The 17,222-nt window shown below is 43.6% G+C and overlaps 1 protein-coding gene across 1 annotated transcript in view; it reads left to right on the top strand.

Moving 5' to 3' along the window:
• Positions 1 to 17,222, top strand: part of ARHGAP4 (Rho GTPase activating protein 4) — a 75,863-nt gene that overhangs the window by 52,296 nt on the left and 6,345 nt on the right. The window contains exons 12-18 of the mRNA XM_044268592.1: positions 4,411 to 4,513; positions 9,645 to 9,705; positions 11,447 to 11,524; positions 13,546 to 13,680; positions 14,152 to 14,254; positions 15,078 to 15,311; positions 16,019 to 16,095. Coding sequence (XP_044124527.1) covers positions 4,411 to 4,513; positions 9,645 to 9,705; positions 11,447 to 11,524; positions 13,546 to 13,680; positions 14,152 to 14,254; positions 15,078 to 15,311; positions 16,019 to 16,095 — 791 coding nt within the window. The remainder of the gene's footprint in view (positions 1 to 4,410; positions 4,514 to 9,644; positions 9,706 to 11,446; positions 11,525 to 13,545; positions 13,681 to 14,151; positions 14,255 to 15,077; positions 15,312 to 16,018; positions 16,096 to 17,222) is intronic.

Below are 17,222 nucleotides of genomic sequence, written 5' to 3'. Positions count from 1 at the left end.
ACTCTGTCCATTTCAGGGGGGGTCCATGGGGTATGTGGCCTTCGTTCTCGTGATCAATGGGGGTCCTATTTCCCGGAATAGTTATCTAACAGTAATAGAATAATTTTTTCGAACCGGAATACCCCCTTAAGTTTTTAAAGAATTCATGACCGATCAGGAGACAACGGAAACCTGACCAATGCACCCTAAACACCAGTGTGAACGGAGCTTTAACCTAAATCACCATCTTTAAATTGTAATTTTTAGGTCCAGCATTTGGCGCTGATAATTTTTTTAAATATATGTTCATGTTGGTTTAGAGCTTTTTTCATTTGATAAAGCGCCAAGTTAAAGGGGTTATATACTGTCGATTTTAAAATTGATGCACTATCATTAGGATAGTCCATCGGTCCAACTCTGACATCGGACTCTTGCACTCCTATCAATCAGCTCTTTGAAGAGGCCACAGTACACATATAGCGGTGCTTTCATTTGGTATTGCAGCTTTGTCCTATTCAAGTGAATGGTGTATGGGGTAAAGCTGTAATACCCAACATGGCCACTACAGAAAGAATGGTGTTGTGCAATATGGAGCGACACAAATAATGGAGAGGCCGCAGGGCTTGCCAGAGTGCTTTGGCCCCTTCAACCAGCTGAATAGAATAGGTTGGATCACTACTGGTCTAATATTGATAGACCAACAATTTTAAACATCTGAATAATCCCTTTAATTTAAAAATAAATTCTGCCTCCCTGTAGCCACCACTAGGGGGAGCCTAAGAGCATGTTGCATACTGTTTTATCATGAAATTCAGCGCATAGCTGAAAGCTACTCGGCTCCCTCTGGTGGTGGCTCTTTATGGCAGCTAATATTCTGTGAATGGAGATACTCCTGCTTGTTATTATGAAGAGTTGTGTCATATGGCATGAAAGAGCATCTTAAAAGGATTTACCACAAAAAACTCATCAACTATCGATAGGATGTAAGTGTCTGAACGTTGTAGGTTCGATTGCTGGGGCCTCCACTTTTCATGGGAATGGCATCCCGTGTTCCTCCTGTTTGAATAGAGTGGCAGTCGGGCATGTCCAGTACTGCTCAATTCCACTGTTTGGGACTGCCGGAGATAGCCAATCTGTGTATTTGGCTAACTCTTGCAGTCTCATAGAGTCAGGGCCGTCTTTAATATTGATTGGACCCTGGGCACGAGGGAGAACACAAGTGCCGCTGCCGCATTCATGGATCCATACTTTATTAACTAAGTAGCAGGACATGTAGGGCATACATGGGGGATGTCCCTGCACTTACTATTATTTCTGGGCGCCGCTCGGTTGCGCCACTGTGGAAAGTGCAGGGACATTAAAGACGGCCCTGCATAGAGTAGAATGAAGCGGCAGCAGACTTGTGTGGCTGCCTCTACAGTCAAACAGGGGAACACAGGACCCCCAGTCTTGTGATCCATGGGCCGAACCCCCAACCAGTCAGGCACTTATCCCCTACGGATAGAGGATAAGTGTTGTTCTCAATATTACCTCTTTAAGGCTCAAGTCCATCTTGGCTTTATTTTTTCCATGCGCTTTTAATTAAATGTACTTAATTAATTGTACTTAAATGTAAAAAAAAAAAAAGTAGAAACAACGCCTCTCCTGGATATAGGTTGTGTCTGGTATTGCAGTGCTTTCAAATTCAATTTGGAGACTGAGTTGCAATACCAGACACAACCTGTAGACAAGAGTGGTGCTGTTTCAGGCCAAAAAAAAACAAAACAGACCCTTTTGTTCTAATCCCGGGCATCCGCTTTCATAAACTAGGCACTAGTCAGTGACTATTTGTTTTTTTACCTTATCTGATAAAACTTTAAAAGGAATCTGTCACCATGATCTTGGACTAGTATCAGCAGTACTTATTCATGTGCAAATTAGCAATTTGGAGCACCAAGGGGCAGGGCTGAATCCTTGGAGCTCTTCTTTTGTAACACCCCTGTGGTCTGCATACTACCTCCTCTTCTTGATTGACTGGGATAGACATCAGCATGCAGAGGGCAGAGCTGTGTTGTAGCATATATATATCATATACAATACCTACTGTAGCCTTACCATGTTGAGAATAGAGGTTTTCTATGCATAGAAAGTTAATGCAAATTACTGGTTTATTCACAGATACAATTTATGATTATAAAGACTTCAGTAATATGTAATAGCTTTCTAAGTGCAGAAAATCAATTCTTTTAATATGATGAGACTATAGCCCGAAGGTAAGAGGTCAGCCTTGCATGTAGATATCCCAGGAGAAACTTTTTTTCTCCCTCATTTAACCCATAATAAAAGGCTATAGCCTTACTATATTGAGAATGGATGTTTTCTATACTCAGAAAGCTAATACATATTACTAGTGTCTTTATAACCATATATCGTGTCTGTGAATAAACTAGCAATATGTATTAACTTTCTAAGCATAGAAAAGCTTGATTTTTCAATATACTGGTAGTAAGGCTATAGTCTTTTTTTCTTATAGGTTAAATGAGGGAGAAAAGAAATACAGTCATGTGAAAAAATTAGGACACCCTTTGAAAGCATGTGGTTTTTTGTAACATTTTTAATAAAAGGTTATTTCATCTCCGTTTCAACAATACAGAGAGATTAAAGTAATCCGACTAAACAAAGAAAACTGAAGAAAAGTCTTTTCAAGATCTTCAGTAAATGTCATTCTACAAAAATGCCTATTCTAACTGAGGAAAAAGATAGGACACCCTCACATGTATTCCCTCTTAAATTGGCTCAGATCTCACACAGGTATATCACACCAGATGCACATAATTAGTAGATCGTTACTCTGCATGTTGAATGAGGCTTGCCCTATTTAAACCTCAGACATTTAGTTTGGTGTGCTCCTGACTGTTGAAGTGAGAGTGAGCACCATGGTGAGAGCAAAAGAGCTGTCAGAGGACTTCAGAAAAAAGATTGTAGCAGCCTATGAGTCTGGGAAGGGATTTAAAAAGATCTCAAAAGATTTTGAAATCAGCCATTCCACTGTCCGGAAGATAGTCTACAAGTGGAGGGCTTTCAAAACAACTGCCAACATGCCCAGGACTGGTCGCCCCAGCAAGTTCACCCCAAGAGCAGACCGCAAGATGCTAAAAGAGGTCTCCAAAAACCCTAAAGTGTCATCTCGAGAACTACAGCAGGCTCTGGCTACTGTTGATGTAGAAGTACATGCCTCTACAATCAGAAAGAGACTGTACAAGTTTAACTTGCATGGGAGGTGTGCAAGGAGGAAACCTTTGCTTTCCAAGAGAAACATCGAGGCCAGACTGACATTTGCCAGAGATAAAGTTGACAAAGACCAGGACTTCTGGAATAATGTTCTTTGGACAGATGAGTCCAAAATTGAATTATTTGGACACAACAGCAGAGGACATGTTTGGCGTAAACCAAACACAGCATTCCAAGAAAAGAACCTCATACCAACTGTGAAGCATGGAGGTGGAAGTGTCATGGTTTGGGGCTGCTTTGCTGCAGCAGGACCTGGTCAGCTCACCATCATAGAATCCACGATGAATTCTACTGTGTATCAGAAGGTGCTTGAAGAACATGTGAGACCATCAGTTAGAAAATTAAAGCTGAAGCGGAACTGGACCATGCAACATGACAATGACCCAAAACATACTAGTAAATCAACCAAAGATTGGCTGAAAAAGAAGAAATGGAGAGTCCTGGAATGGCCAAGTCAAAGTCCAGATTTGAATCCCATTGAGATGCTGTGGGGTGACTTGAAAAGGGCTGTACGTGCAAGAAACCCCTCAAACATCTCACAGCTGAAAAAGTTCTGCATTGAGGAGTGGGGTAAAATTTCCTCAGACCGATGTCGAAGACTGGTAGATGGCTACAAGAACCGTCTCACTGCAGTTATTTCAGCCAAAGGAGGTAACACTCGCTATTAGGGGCAAGGGTGTCCTATCTTTTTCCTCAGTTAGAATAGGCATTTTTGTAGAATGACATTTACAGAAGATCTTGAAAAGACTTTTCTTCAGTTTTCTTTGTTTAGTCGGATTACTTTAATCTCTCTGTATTGTTGAAACGGAGATGAAATAACCTTTTATTAAAAATGTTACAAAAAACCACATGCTTTCAAAGGGTGTCCTAATTTTTTCACATGACTGTAACTAAAGAATAAAATCTAGAAGTCTCTGGTTAAAAGACCATGCTGACAGAGGCTTTTTAAATATTGACAGCGGGGGAACGGGAGGCTGTAGGAAAATTTTAAAAAATTGTGATCTGAACTCTGTATCTTAAGTATTACTCATGTCTTATGAAATCTGTATCTTTATGTAATCACATCCACAATATGGTGTGTGTTTATAGCCTATATTTTGTTATTAACGTGGAGCGAGGTTTTGTGAATGGGTGAATTGTATGTCCCGCGGTTGGTTTCAGGCTGCAGTCCAACAACAGTAAATCCCAAAGGGCGAGAAGGCAGAGACCGTCCTCCCAGTATAGCCACAAACTGTTTAACGGGAATTTGGAGGAATTTGTGCAGGTACCCGCCATATCTGCTGCCCCTTTCTTTGCTTCCTGATCTGGCTTGTGTTCTCTATGGGGAAATCGTTGCAGTGCCGCTTATCCTAGAAGCCTTTGCTGCATAAGATTCTCTCTGCCGGTGCAAATGGTCTGACAACCTGTCTGTCGCCTTATTCCACAGTTACTACCTCCAGTGCTTTATTTCTGTATTTAATTGTGGTCTTTTTATGCCTCTATAACTACGCCAGCCACTCTGCCCGAAACCAGTCTCTGTCACAGTACCCCCATAACAGTGGTAGACATTATCCTCCCTTATGACTGCCCACCAATGTGACCATATAACATAGCTAGTCACAGTGCCTCCCTAACAGCAGTAGCCATAGTGTCCAACAGATTAGTGCCAAACAGAACCCCATGAAAATGCCAGTTGTACTGCCCCCGTAGAAAAGCCAGTTAAAGTAATAACATTTCCTCCCTCCCTCTAATAGGCTATTAACATTTAGATACCATTTTGTCCAGTCCAACTGAAATATTCAATTTTTTACATATAAAACACAGTGGGGTTAAAAATAAAAAAGAAGCCCTACTCTCCCTTGTGGATCCCTCACCTTTGCCGTTCCTATGCTGCTCTGGTTCCTGTTGCTCTCCACTTCCTGTTCCTGGCTCAACACATAGGAAGTACCTGAAGATGCCAGCTCAGCCAATCACAGGCCGCAGCTGTGACCCGCCTCAACCAGTGATTGGCTGAGCAAGGCTTTCCTTCTATTTCCTGCGTGATGTTCTGGAAACAGGAAGTGAGGAGCAGCAGTGACCTAAGCAGCATAGGAATGGCAGTGGTGGGGGATTGGCAAGGGTGACTATGGCTTCTTTTTATTTTGATCCATATTTAAAAAATTTAAGACGAGTGTATTCAGTTCGGGAAACGGGCTCTGTTACGGTTCTAACTGTTTCATAGGAGTCAAACCTTCAGTCATATGTTCCTCTAACTTCTGCTTTAAGTGATTGCCCAGTCGTATTAGGCCAGATTCAGATGAGCCCACTCAGTCTGGGAGTCTCCGTGTGGGAGCAGTATTTCCTGGAATTATAGTGATTTATGATGTTGTGAATTTGCGTCTCACCACTGGTCTACTGACCTGTAGTCATAGTATTTCGTGACTACAGCTCAGCAGACTCACAATCAGGGAAGAATTCACAGCAACATAAATCATTCTGATGCTGTGCATTCACTTCACAGGAGCAATGTTCAGTCTGGGAAAATACTGCTCCCATACAGAGCGTGTTTCTCAGACTGAATATGCTCTTCTGAAACTAGCCTAATAACTCTGGTCAATCCCTTTAAGCAGAACTTAGAGGAGCATATGACTCTTATCACTGAAGCTTTGACTCCTATGAAACCATAGGAGCCTTGCTGCTTCTGCCCCCATGACTGGCACCATAACAGGCTTGTAAGTGGGTGTTGTTGTGCCCACTAGCTGAGCGTTGATTGACCATCATAGAGACACTCATATCTTCTCAGTCTTTGCTGGTGATAGGTTCTAGTCAATGCTGCTCTATCTGGTCTTTTTTATTTAGATAAAACCTTCCCTCTTTTCGGCCATCATTCTCTTCCTCTGTGCAGTCTCTGGTTCCCTTTGACCGTCCATTATCTACTTCCCTTTTTCTTTTATGTAATAGGCCCTAGTCCCGTTTATATAATGAGGTGATGAATAAACCCCCTACAAAGCTTAAGGTCACCCTGGTGTTCCTTATTTTCTCTAGTAGCATAATGTTCATCGTAGGGCCTGCCGAAGGTTGTAAACTGTAGGGAAGATTATGGATCTGAATTTGTAGGGAAAGTAGAATAACAATACATGCTCCAAAACTCAATACATATGGCCACTACATGGCAGCCATGCAGTGTTGGACTAAAGTCCCTTGGACCCACCAGAGGAAATGATTCAGAGGGCCCACCATCTGTTTATATAGGACCCTTAAGGACCTATTTTATTAGGGATCCATTATTGTCAGAGATTGGGCCCACCGGAGGATCCTCTGGTACTCTTGTGGGGCAGTCCCACCCTGTGGCCATGTAAAGAAGCTGAATCTTGCCATATATTTAGAGTTGTTTTCTCTAACTAGATGTTAAATATAGATGTTTTTAGGAAGGAATTTAGATATCCTCTGACCCTATATTCTCAAAAAAAAAAAAAATCTGTATTCCCCAGATGCAGAGCTCTTGAAGGCTCTTCTGGCCTTCTCCGTCTGTAGATCTATGTTGGCCAAACCTGTGGATTTCAACAGGATTAACCAACCATCTAATGTGAATGGGCCCTCCCAACTCTTGAATTTAAACGGCCAGATCCTTATTTTCTTGGAGAGGAAAGCCACCACCAGAGGTCTCTCTTCCCATTCACTACATATGCTTGCTTGGCCTGGCCAAGCATACACATATTTGGGAGGATCGGTAGTGATAGCTGTCAATAGTTTTTACTTAGATAAGGCCAGCTTGATGGCCTTCATGGAGGTGTTATGGTCCACCTTATCCCTTCGCAGTATGTATGATCTTGCAAAGTATTTATACAGCTGTCAGAGAAGATCTTGACATCTACAGGTACTGGGAATATCAAGATCTAAAAAAAGTAGCCAGGAGGACCTCAGATTGGGGACTGATGGTTTTGGTGGGCTTTTGCAGACAATGAGTGTGAAACTGTCTCCTACTTTCCTTCTACAAAACTTTCAGTTTCTTTACTTTTCTGTATTCTGGACTTAGATTTGCTTTTGGGCTGATACCTGAGCCTCTGTCTATCTTCTGTGAGCTTCATATTGACTCCTGGATTTCCCCTCCAGTGCCCCCCCCTCCCCCCTGCGCTATGACCTGGGTCTGACCTAATGCTGTTGCTTTCAGTTAACCCTTTACAGATCAATCCTCTTTTTGTTTTTTTTTGTTTTCTCCTTCTGCTCTGCTTTGCAGGAGACGGAGGTACCTGTCCCGTGCCCAGGTACATTTCAGTCATTCTTCTCTTCATGCGTGGCTTTCAGTACTTTGTCTGTTTGCATTCTTCAGCACTAGTTTTTGTTGCAAAATTTAAGGACAATTATCGTAATGTTGTATAAAAAATGTCATTAAGGACCTCTCACCACCACTGACATGTCTGTTTAGTAACTACTTGCATTCCCCATGTAATAACAATTCTGGAGCATTTGTTCTTATGACTCTATGATGTGTCATTCCATTATTATTCCTGCTAGAAGTTATGAACAGATTGCTAGCTCAGGGTAGGTCATCAATATCAGATTGGCGGGGGTCCGACAACCAGAACCCCCACAGATCAACTGCACTCCAGTGAGCGCAGCAGCCTCCTCGCAGCTTACCAAGCACAGCGCCGTACTTTGTATAGTGGCCGTGCTTGGTATTGCAGCTCATGCCCATCCACTCGAATGGGACTGAGCTGCACCTAGGCCATCTGACCAATGAACGTGACCTCACATGGCGAAGGAAGAGGCTGCGCTGCTAACCGGACCGTGCTGACCTCTTTAAACAGCTGATTGGCAGCGGTGCTGGGAGTCGGACCCCTGTCGATCAGATACTGATGACCTGTCCTGAGGATAGGTCACCCGTTTTAAAGACTCGGCAAAGAAAAGCTGTTTCAAAGAGGACCTGTCCCCTTTCCTGACATGTCTATTTTAGTAACTACTTTTATTCCCCATGTAATAGAAATCTATCTCATAACCATTGTGCCGTCCCTCCGTTATTGCTCCTGGAAATATATCATTAAATTGACAACTGCGTGTTACTGTTCCCCTGGTCGAAGGGGTCTTTCTCTACACAGTGTGGCACACGTTTCTAGCTGGTGACAATAAGTTGTTAATAGATTCATAATTTTTTATAATTTTCTAGTAGGGATAACAGAGGAACCTCACAACACAGAGTTAAAAGAAAATGTTCCAGGCATAATACAAGTGGGAACTGAAACATGTCAAGGGTGCTGACAGGTCCTTACGAAGTCAGCCGTCAGTGGCAGCCATGTTTGCTGGTTGACCATTTATTGAAATGTATACAGTTTAAAGGGGTCTTCTGAGATATTTTAACTAATGACCTACCCTCTGGATAGGCCATCAGTATCTGATCTGTGGGGTTCTGACACCCGGGACCCCACTAATCAGCTCTTTTAGAAGACAGCTTGCAGTAGCGCCGCTGCCTTTTCCAGCTTTCCATAGGCCATTGGACGTCACATTCATCAGTCACATGGCCTAGCAGAGCTGCAATATCAAGCACAACCACTATACAATGTATGGCGCTGTGCTTGGTGAGCAGAGGGTAGGCTGCAACGCTACTGTGAGCACCGGTGGCTTCTGTGATCCCTCACCGATCAGTTAAAATATCTCAGAAAATCCCTTTAATGGCCCTCAAGCTCCATAGTGATGCCCCTTCTATAGATTATCAGCTCTGTGACGGCTCTTCTATGTTCACATACTGGATAATGAGGCCTTGGCCAAATATTCTATGGCTACTGACTCTCCTGGGATAGTTGTCACAGAGGTTGATGATGTCCAAGACTTCTTTAAAGGGAACCTGTCACTGGGATTTGATGTATAGAGCTGAGGGCATGGGTTGCTAGATGGCTGCTAGCACATATGCAATACCCAGTCCCCATAGCTCTGTGTGCTTTTATTGTGTAAAAAAAACCTATTTGATACATATGCAAATTAACTTTAGATGACGCCTGTCCCCGACTCATTTCACATACAGGACTCATCTCAGGGTAATTTGCATATGTATTAAATCGTTTTTTTACACAATAAAAGCACACAGAGCTATGGGGACTGGATATTGCGGATGTACTAGCGGCCATCTAGCAACCCATGTCCTCAGCTCTACACACAAAATCCAGATGACAGGTTCCCTTTAAGAGTTCCTAAGTCTTCTTCATGTTGCAGCCAGTTGAATAGTAAAGTATATAGGATAGCCCCTATTAGAATACTGATTGGAGCCAGCTCTATGGTGGGCATCATGGCTTCATCGGTGCTATACCCCATGTAATAGTTCCCTGCATGATCAGAAACAGCTAATCTCAATATAGTGGAGAGAACGGTAGGACAGAGACAGGTAGACATCTTGCCTTCTTCTCGTGTAATGCACTTACCATTTGACCATTGTCTTGACCACCCAGAGTTCGGGAGAAGCCATTCCACGGGTAGTGTCCAGCTGTATCCGTTTCATAAACTTGCACGGTAGGTAAACTTCTCGAAGACCCTTCATTTACCCCCTTTAGCATTTGCAAAGTTGCTTAAAGGGATTATCCTATGTTTAATGTAAAAAATGAAAATCAGACCTCATAGAGTACATGACAATCTCTTCCTAACAAAGCTAGAACCAGCCCCGTACCTCACATGGATCCAGAGATCTCCCCAGTCATTGCCCTGCTAGATTGCCTCAGGGGGGAGGTGTCCCTTTGGCTGCACATTTCTCCCGCTAACAGCTCAGGAAGCAGTTAAAGGATGGATCTGAGCATGTGCGTCCACCTCTCTTTTGCTGCAGCTTTCTCCCTGTCACAGCTCAGGAGGAAGTTGAAGGATGGAACTGAGGATGTGTGTCCACCTCACCAAGGTGGACAGAGAAATAAGAAAAACAGGTCCCTTCACAGATACATTTTAGTGAACAACTCAGTGGCAAAATTTTTAATTGCATGCAGTTACAAAAGCATTCCGATCCAGGTGCTGGTTTTAAAACTGTAGAAAGGACAACCCCTTTAAGGCACTATAGTATTGCTGTCTCCTTGTGGGACAGTGAGGCCTTTTTTTCCTTCCTTTGGTCTTAGTGAAGTTCGTAGCATAAGGTCAGGTGGAAACCATCAGCAAAGGCTTTATCTCACAGCCTGAGTGGGGTGGAGTGCTTAGCATATTTCCTTCTCCATTCACATCCAAAGTCAAATAAAACAGTTGTTGCTTTTTTACAATCATGTGACCTTACAACTGAGCTCAGGAATACAAATTCCCACAATGCATTGCACTATTGAAATTTAGCTTTTGTTGTGAGTAGAGAATAGACTGTGTATTTTATACAGTTTTAGGCTACATGCACATGAACGTTGTTTGTTTCTGTGTCCGTTCAGTTTTTTTTGCGGATAGGATGCGGACCCATACATTTCAATAGGTCCGCAAAAAATGCAGACAGCACACAGTGTGCTGTCCACATCAGTATGTCTGTTCCTTTAGCCCCGCCCAAAAAAATAAAACATGTCCTATTCTTGTCTGTTTTAGGCATTGTTACAATGGATCCGCAAAAGAAAAAAAAAAACGGATGGCAAAAAACAAATACGGTCGTGTACATGTAGCCTTAGGGCTCATGCACACGACCGTATGCCCTCCGAGACATATGGTCCGTGAGCGGGCCATATGTCCCGGGGCGGCATACATCGTGCGCACGGGAGAGCACATATGATATTATGAGTGTGGGATAATAGTCCCGCGGGCGGCCCGATGCGCACAGTATCATAGTAACCTATGATGCTGTGCGCTCCGGTGCGCACGATGTATGCCGCTCCTGGACATATAGCCCGCTCACGGATCGTATGTCTCGGAGGGCATACGGTCGTGTGCATGAGCTCTTATACTGTGTAATGCTTAAAGGGTGTCAATCGCCAGGAAATTTACAGTTAAACCAGGCACAGAGCCTTGTACGGCGAGCTCAGCTGAATGTAATGATACGTTTCACTTAGCGATCTGTTTAATACATATGCAAATTAGCTGTTAAGTGCACCCAGGGCGGACTTTGTTACTCTGTGCACCCTTGATCCTTCTCCTTCCTCTGCCAGCCCCTCCCTCTCCTTTATTGATAGGGCCATTTATGATGACTATGCAGGAACATGGACCTGTCAAGTAGGAGAGGGCATGGCTGGCAAAGGAAGCAGGAGGAGCAATGGTGCATAGAGTGATGGGTCCAATTTGTCAGACCTCTGATACTGTCTTTCAGGTCTACAGCACGAGGGTATATTCCGTGTTCCAGGTTCACAGGTCCAAGTGAATGAGATTCGCAGTGCCTTTGAAAGAGGTGTGTGTAATACAGATATGGTATCAGTATGATAATGTCTATGTCTAGGGCTGGTAAGAATAACTAGGCTGCTCTGGTCCAAAGGGGTAGGCAGTGGTCCATGTTGTCAGGCAGGGACTAACCAAGAGACTGCCTACCATCCACTGCAAAACATGTAGGCCAACGGTAGACACCTGCCACTGGGGTGGATTACCTTCTACTAAACTCATAGGGGAGCTTTATTATAAAGGGGATATTTTATAAAGGGGACTTTTTATTTTAGACTACGTCACACAGTGCTGATAAATCTGTCAGCAGTTTTGACCATGTTTATCCTGGGGTACCAGATTTATCAGCTGTAATTTCTTAAATGAAGGCTGTCAGCAGTTTTGATTATGCTAAATTGCTCCCAGCACTAGGGAGCGGCTGAGGAAAGCATGCCAACATACCTAATGTGGAGCTTTTCCCATCAGGAGTAGTGTGGATATGAAGTTTTATTCTGACAAATTATTTTCTTGCATGTTGCCAGGAGGTGGCGCTATATACTGAAATGCTCTCTGCATTGAGCAGCTTTACAGCCCCTCCCCTTTGCTCTGAGTGACAGCTGCAGGGGTCTCCTGATTGGATGCTACAGCTGTTACTCAGGGTAGAGAGGAGGGGCGGTTAAACACTCAATGCAGAGATCACTGTACAATGAAGCTCTGCCTCCTGGGCCCTTGGAAGAGCAGAATTTGGCAGAATAAAACTCCATATCCACATTACTCCTGGTGAGAAAAGTTCCACCTTAGGTATGCATGTCATGCTCTCCTCAGCCACTCCTTAGTGCAGTCAACCGTTTAGCATGATCAAAACTGCTGACAGATGCCTTTTAAAAAGCCGCCGTTTAAAAAATTTATAAATCTGACCTACATCTAATTGATAACATAGCTTTTCAAAAGTGGTTCACGCAGTGTAAAATAAAAAAAATAAAAACAATTTTGAGCCTCCCCCTCTTCCCTTCCCCACCATTTCTGGCACAAGTGGAATGAGAAATTCCTCTTCCCCATAGCTTTGGACAGTCACAGCTTCTGGGAACATAGGACATTGATAGCTTTACACTGAATTAAAATACTGAAATCTATTCTACTTCACTTTGGCATTGGCCATGGTGCCACTATTATGATGTCAATGAAAAAGGACCGGTTTTTATGTCACTTGGTTATTATATTATATTTTTTTGGTCAGTATTTTGGTTTAAGCTAAAATCAGGAACGAGTCCAAAATACTCTGGGTTTTGGCTTAAACATACTGATGCAAAAAACTGTCCAAAATACCGCTATATGATATAAACCCCATGGCTGCTGTGGATTAGGAAACTGATGCCATCTGTTGGTGACATGGTGAATTACATGATTGTGTCTAACAATTGCTTTGGTATACATTAAAAGGGAGTAGTTGTCCATGAATTGTCCCGATGATCGGCCATCAATATCTCATCCGACACCCTGCACCCTCACTGTCTCAGAGTAGCTCCAGCACTGGAACTTCAAAATTCTGTCATTTGTTTACTGGACGAAGCTGATTACTGCAGCACTGTTCCCATTCACATCACTGGGGGCAGTGCTGCAGTTACCAGCTCCATCCATTACACAGTGGACAGAGCTGTGTAGTTTCAGCGTCAGAGCTACTCTGAAACAGGTGATTTGGTGAGGGGGTAGGGTGTCAGACCTCCACCGATCAGATATTGATGGCCTATGCTGACGATAAGGTCATCAATGCTAAAATCTTGGACAACCCCTTTAACTTCTATAGAATACCAAAAGTTAAGCTCTAAGAACAGGGACGGCTTATTTTAATTTACCTTTAATGAATGCCCCGTACGCTGATACTTAGGCCCTACACTCTCAATTAGGAACATGGTTCACCAACTTGAAGCGCTAATGTCCAACTGGTGGTTACTGGTTATTCCAATCTCTCCCCCTTTTAGTGGAGTAACCTTACTAATATGCGAAATGCCCATATCATTTTGTCACCTCGGAGAATAAATATGTGCTCTTTCCCAGGGGATGACCCATTGGACTCCAGCTACACAGGGAATGACGTGGATTCGGTGGCTGGGGTGCTGAAGCTATACTTCCGAGGACTGGAAAAGCCACTATTTCCAAATGACATGTTTAGTGAATTGCTGTCCTCTCTCCGTGAGTGTACTATGTCTATAGTTGACATATTGGGTTTGTGGTGGGGAGGGGGGCTTGATGGAAGGTGCACCTGAGTATGCCCCCTGCAACTCCATTCAAAGTTTATGGGACTGATGGAGATAGCTGAGCTTGACTATCTTTCTTAGCCCCTTAGACTCTGAATGGAGTGACAGTGTAAATGTTTGACCCCTGCTCCATTCAACAGGACCCCTATTCTCGCGATCTGCGGGTGACCCATCAGTGGGACCCCCAGTGCTCAGACACTTATTGAGAAGTTTGGATTTAGAGAAAACTCCTTTAAGGGATGTAGAGTTGTATAAGTCAGTGCCTTTGCATAAAGTTTACCTTCTATGACTTCTATTTAATTACATACTCAGCCTTCTGTTCTGAGGGGGTCTCTAAAATCTCTAACGTCTCCTATGTTTTAGTCTGCATTCATGCTTTGTGAAAATTATATTTCTTACCCAACAGAACTGGAGTTCCAGGATAGGGTCCCACACTTGAAGAAGTTGGTGGCACAGCTCCCCCCTACAGTCACCCTTGTCCTAAGATACCTCTTTGCCTTCTTGAACCAGTAAGTAGGTTAGAGATCCCATTCAGGTGGTAATATTGTTTCTGCGTTGCTTCCTATCCTTCCTGGTATAGAAAACCCTTCTCCTAATTACAAATTATTAGATGAGGTCCCCTATTCAAGACCTCCTCTGTTTGCCAAAACAGACTCTCCCATATACCTACATGCTTGGATCGGCCAAGCTTGTGAGTGATTTCAATGGAGAGAGAGGAGAAAGCAGCTTCCAGACTCTTCTGGTGGTGGCTTATCTCTGGGGAGAACAAAAGGATCAGGCAAGAGAATCCAATTCATGATCGGTTGGTCGAGTGTTGGGCGTTCCCCATACACATTAGATTGTTGGTCGGTACAAATGAGAAAAGTGGTCCGGCACAGAGTGTATGTACTTTCTATGGGGAGCGAGGAGAAAGCCACTGCCAGGCTCTTCTGGTGGTGGCTTATTTCCTGGGAGAACAAAAGGATCAGGCAAGAGAATCCAATTCATGATCTGTTGAAGGAGTGTTTGTAGTTCCCCATACACATTTGATTGTTGGTCAGTCCAACCAAGAATGGTGGGCAATCAGAGGGGGTATGTCTTTATAATGGCCAGAGATATGAACGCCGTTACTAAACATCTCTGGTGGCAATTTACCATCTCGGAGAACAAAAGCATCAGGTGAAAAATTTAATTCATGATCTGTTGGAAACCCCACACACATTACATTGTTGTCCCACTTGGTCACTAATCTCTGTGCATCCTACCAGCACAGCACACGGTGATTATCATCAGGGACCCTGCAGCTCTGACAAAGAAATAATGCCTCATAATTCTCATGTTTTTATATTCTAGTTTGTCCCAGTACAGTGATGAGAACATGATGGATCCATATAATTTGGCAGTCTGTTTTGGTCCAACATTGGTTTCCATCCCTGAAGGACAGGACCCGGTATCTGTTCAGGCTCATGTTAATGAAGTTGTGAAGACTATTATCATTTACCAAGAACGTATTTTCCCTGGGCCTACAGAACTGGAGGGCCCTGTGTATGAGAAGTGCATGACCGTGGAGGAGGATGAAGAGTACTGGTGAGTATGAACCTGGAATTACCAGAAAGGATGGAATTAGTAGTGGTCTGTATAGTGTTATTGGTGCAAAAACCACTTCTGAAAATTCTCACATTCCTTATCTATAATTGCTACAACAATTTACTGCTACAACTGTTTTACTCCTCCACTCATATTGATCTGCTTTATGTCACCTGTCTTGATATATAAATATGTGAATCTTCAGATACTGTCTTAAAAGATGCCTGAGGAAGATGCCTAAGTAGTCTCAGAAGCATGTAATTGTCTCGTCACCTTTTCGGTTGGCCATTAAAAGTTATCAACCACGAGAAGCCTCAATTTCTTTTAATTGTAAATTAGTAATTTAATGGGTGTGCCAGGAAAACACACTGATAGCCTAACTCAGGGGTAGTCAACCTCCAGCACTCCAGCTGTTGTGAAACTACAACTCCCAGCATGTGTACATCCTCTGTTCTTCTCAGAACTCTCACAGAAAAGAATGGAGCATGCTGGGAATTGTCGTTTCCCAACAGCTGGCTGATCCCTGGCCTAACTGTAGCAATAAGATTAATCAGACCCTTCAGTGGTTTTCCAGGTATCCATACAAATGGCAGTGCCATGAATTGGTTTAATTTTTGATTCCTTCCTCCATACAGAAGTTAAATTGAGAATTGAAAATGTAATACCTTTAATATCAGTCGCTGAGGTTGATCTGTCAATTTGTTTAGTGATACATTGGCCCTGGAGGCCACCATAGAAGAAAGTGATCAAGAGATGCAGCAGGAAATGGCTGCCAGCGAGGATGGTAAGAACCAGATCTAACTATTCTATCCTCATTGATACAAAAAATGCACCAAGATAGAAATGTCGGATTACTGTAAAACTCGGCATGCAGTTATGAAAATGATTACAGGTGTGGTATAATTATACACTGGGTCTTGCCACAAGAGGGCATAAACATGCTTCCCCTTCTGCTCTATAAGAAGGCTCTCAGAGGCTACTTTCGGGTGTTGTACCTCTTGGTGTCTTGGTGAGAGATGGCTGACTGGTAGGCATGCCTCAAAGTGATTTTGCCCAGTTGACAGGCTTTGAGAGGGTGCTTTGAAGCAGGATGGCCGTTTCAACGCATTGTCTACCATCCAGCCTGTTCTGACCTAACTGTTAGGGGGTGTTGGGAGCAGTGGTTAGGTAAGGGCACGTCCACATGGCAAACAGGCTCTGGACAGCCCAGACAGATCACCAGAAGAGAGGATCACTTGATCCGCTGACAAGCACAAGCATCTCCCACTGTTTCATTGTCCACCATCCAGACACAGATGGTGCCTTCATTACACCCCTGTCTCTGCCCGGACCATTTCCGGTACTTAGAAAAGGGAGATTTTATGTCACAGCACCCATTACGTGTCCTGCCATAAACAGCCAGCCACTGTTTCCTTTGTTTGCAGCAGTGTTGTGAATGAGAAACTTGGACTGTTAAGGACTGGAATTGTATCGTCTTTAGAGACGAATCCGGGTTCTGTTTGGGATCTCACAACGGTTGGGTTTGAGTATGGAGGCCTCATGGTGGTCGCTTCAATCCTGCCTTTGCTGTGGAGGAACACTGCCCCAACTGCTGGTGTGATGATCTGGGCAGCCATCACATACGAGAGTCGGTCACCACTAGTAGTGATACGAGGGACACTAACAGCTCAGCGATATGTGTAGGACATCCTGCAGCCACATGTGTTCCTCTCATGGCAGGGCTTCCAACTGCTTTTTTTCAGCAGGATAATGCTCGCCCGCACACAGTAAGGTTTTCCCAGGAATGTCTCTGCCAGATTACTACTTGGCTTTCCCGGTCACCAGATTTATCGCCTATCGAGCATTAATGAGACCAGCTGGGTCTCCAGCTTTGGCGGCCTACACATGTGCAGGATCTACAGGCCCAGCTGC

Source organism: Bufo gargarizans, chromosome 9, assembly GCF_014858855.1.
Source record: "Bufo gargarizans isolate SCDJY-AF-19 chromosome 9, ASM1485885v1, whole genome shotgun sequence".
NCBI lineage: Eukaryota > Metazoa > Chordata > Amphibia > Anura > Bufonidae > Bufo > Bufo gargarizans.
The sequence above is the reverse complement of the archived record's forward strand: the minus strand, read 5'-3'. Positions and strand labels throughout refer to the sequence as shown.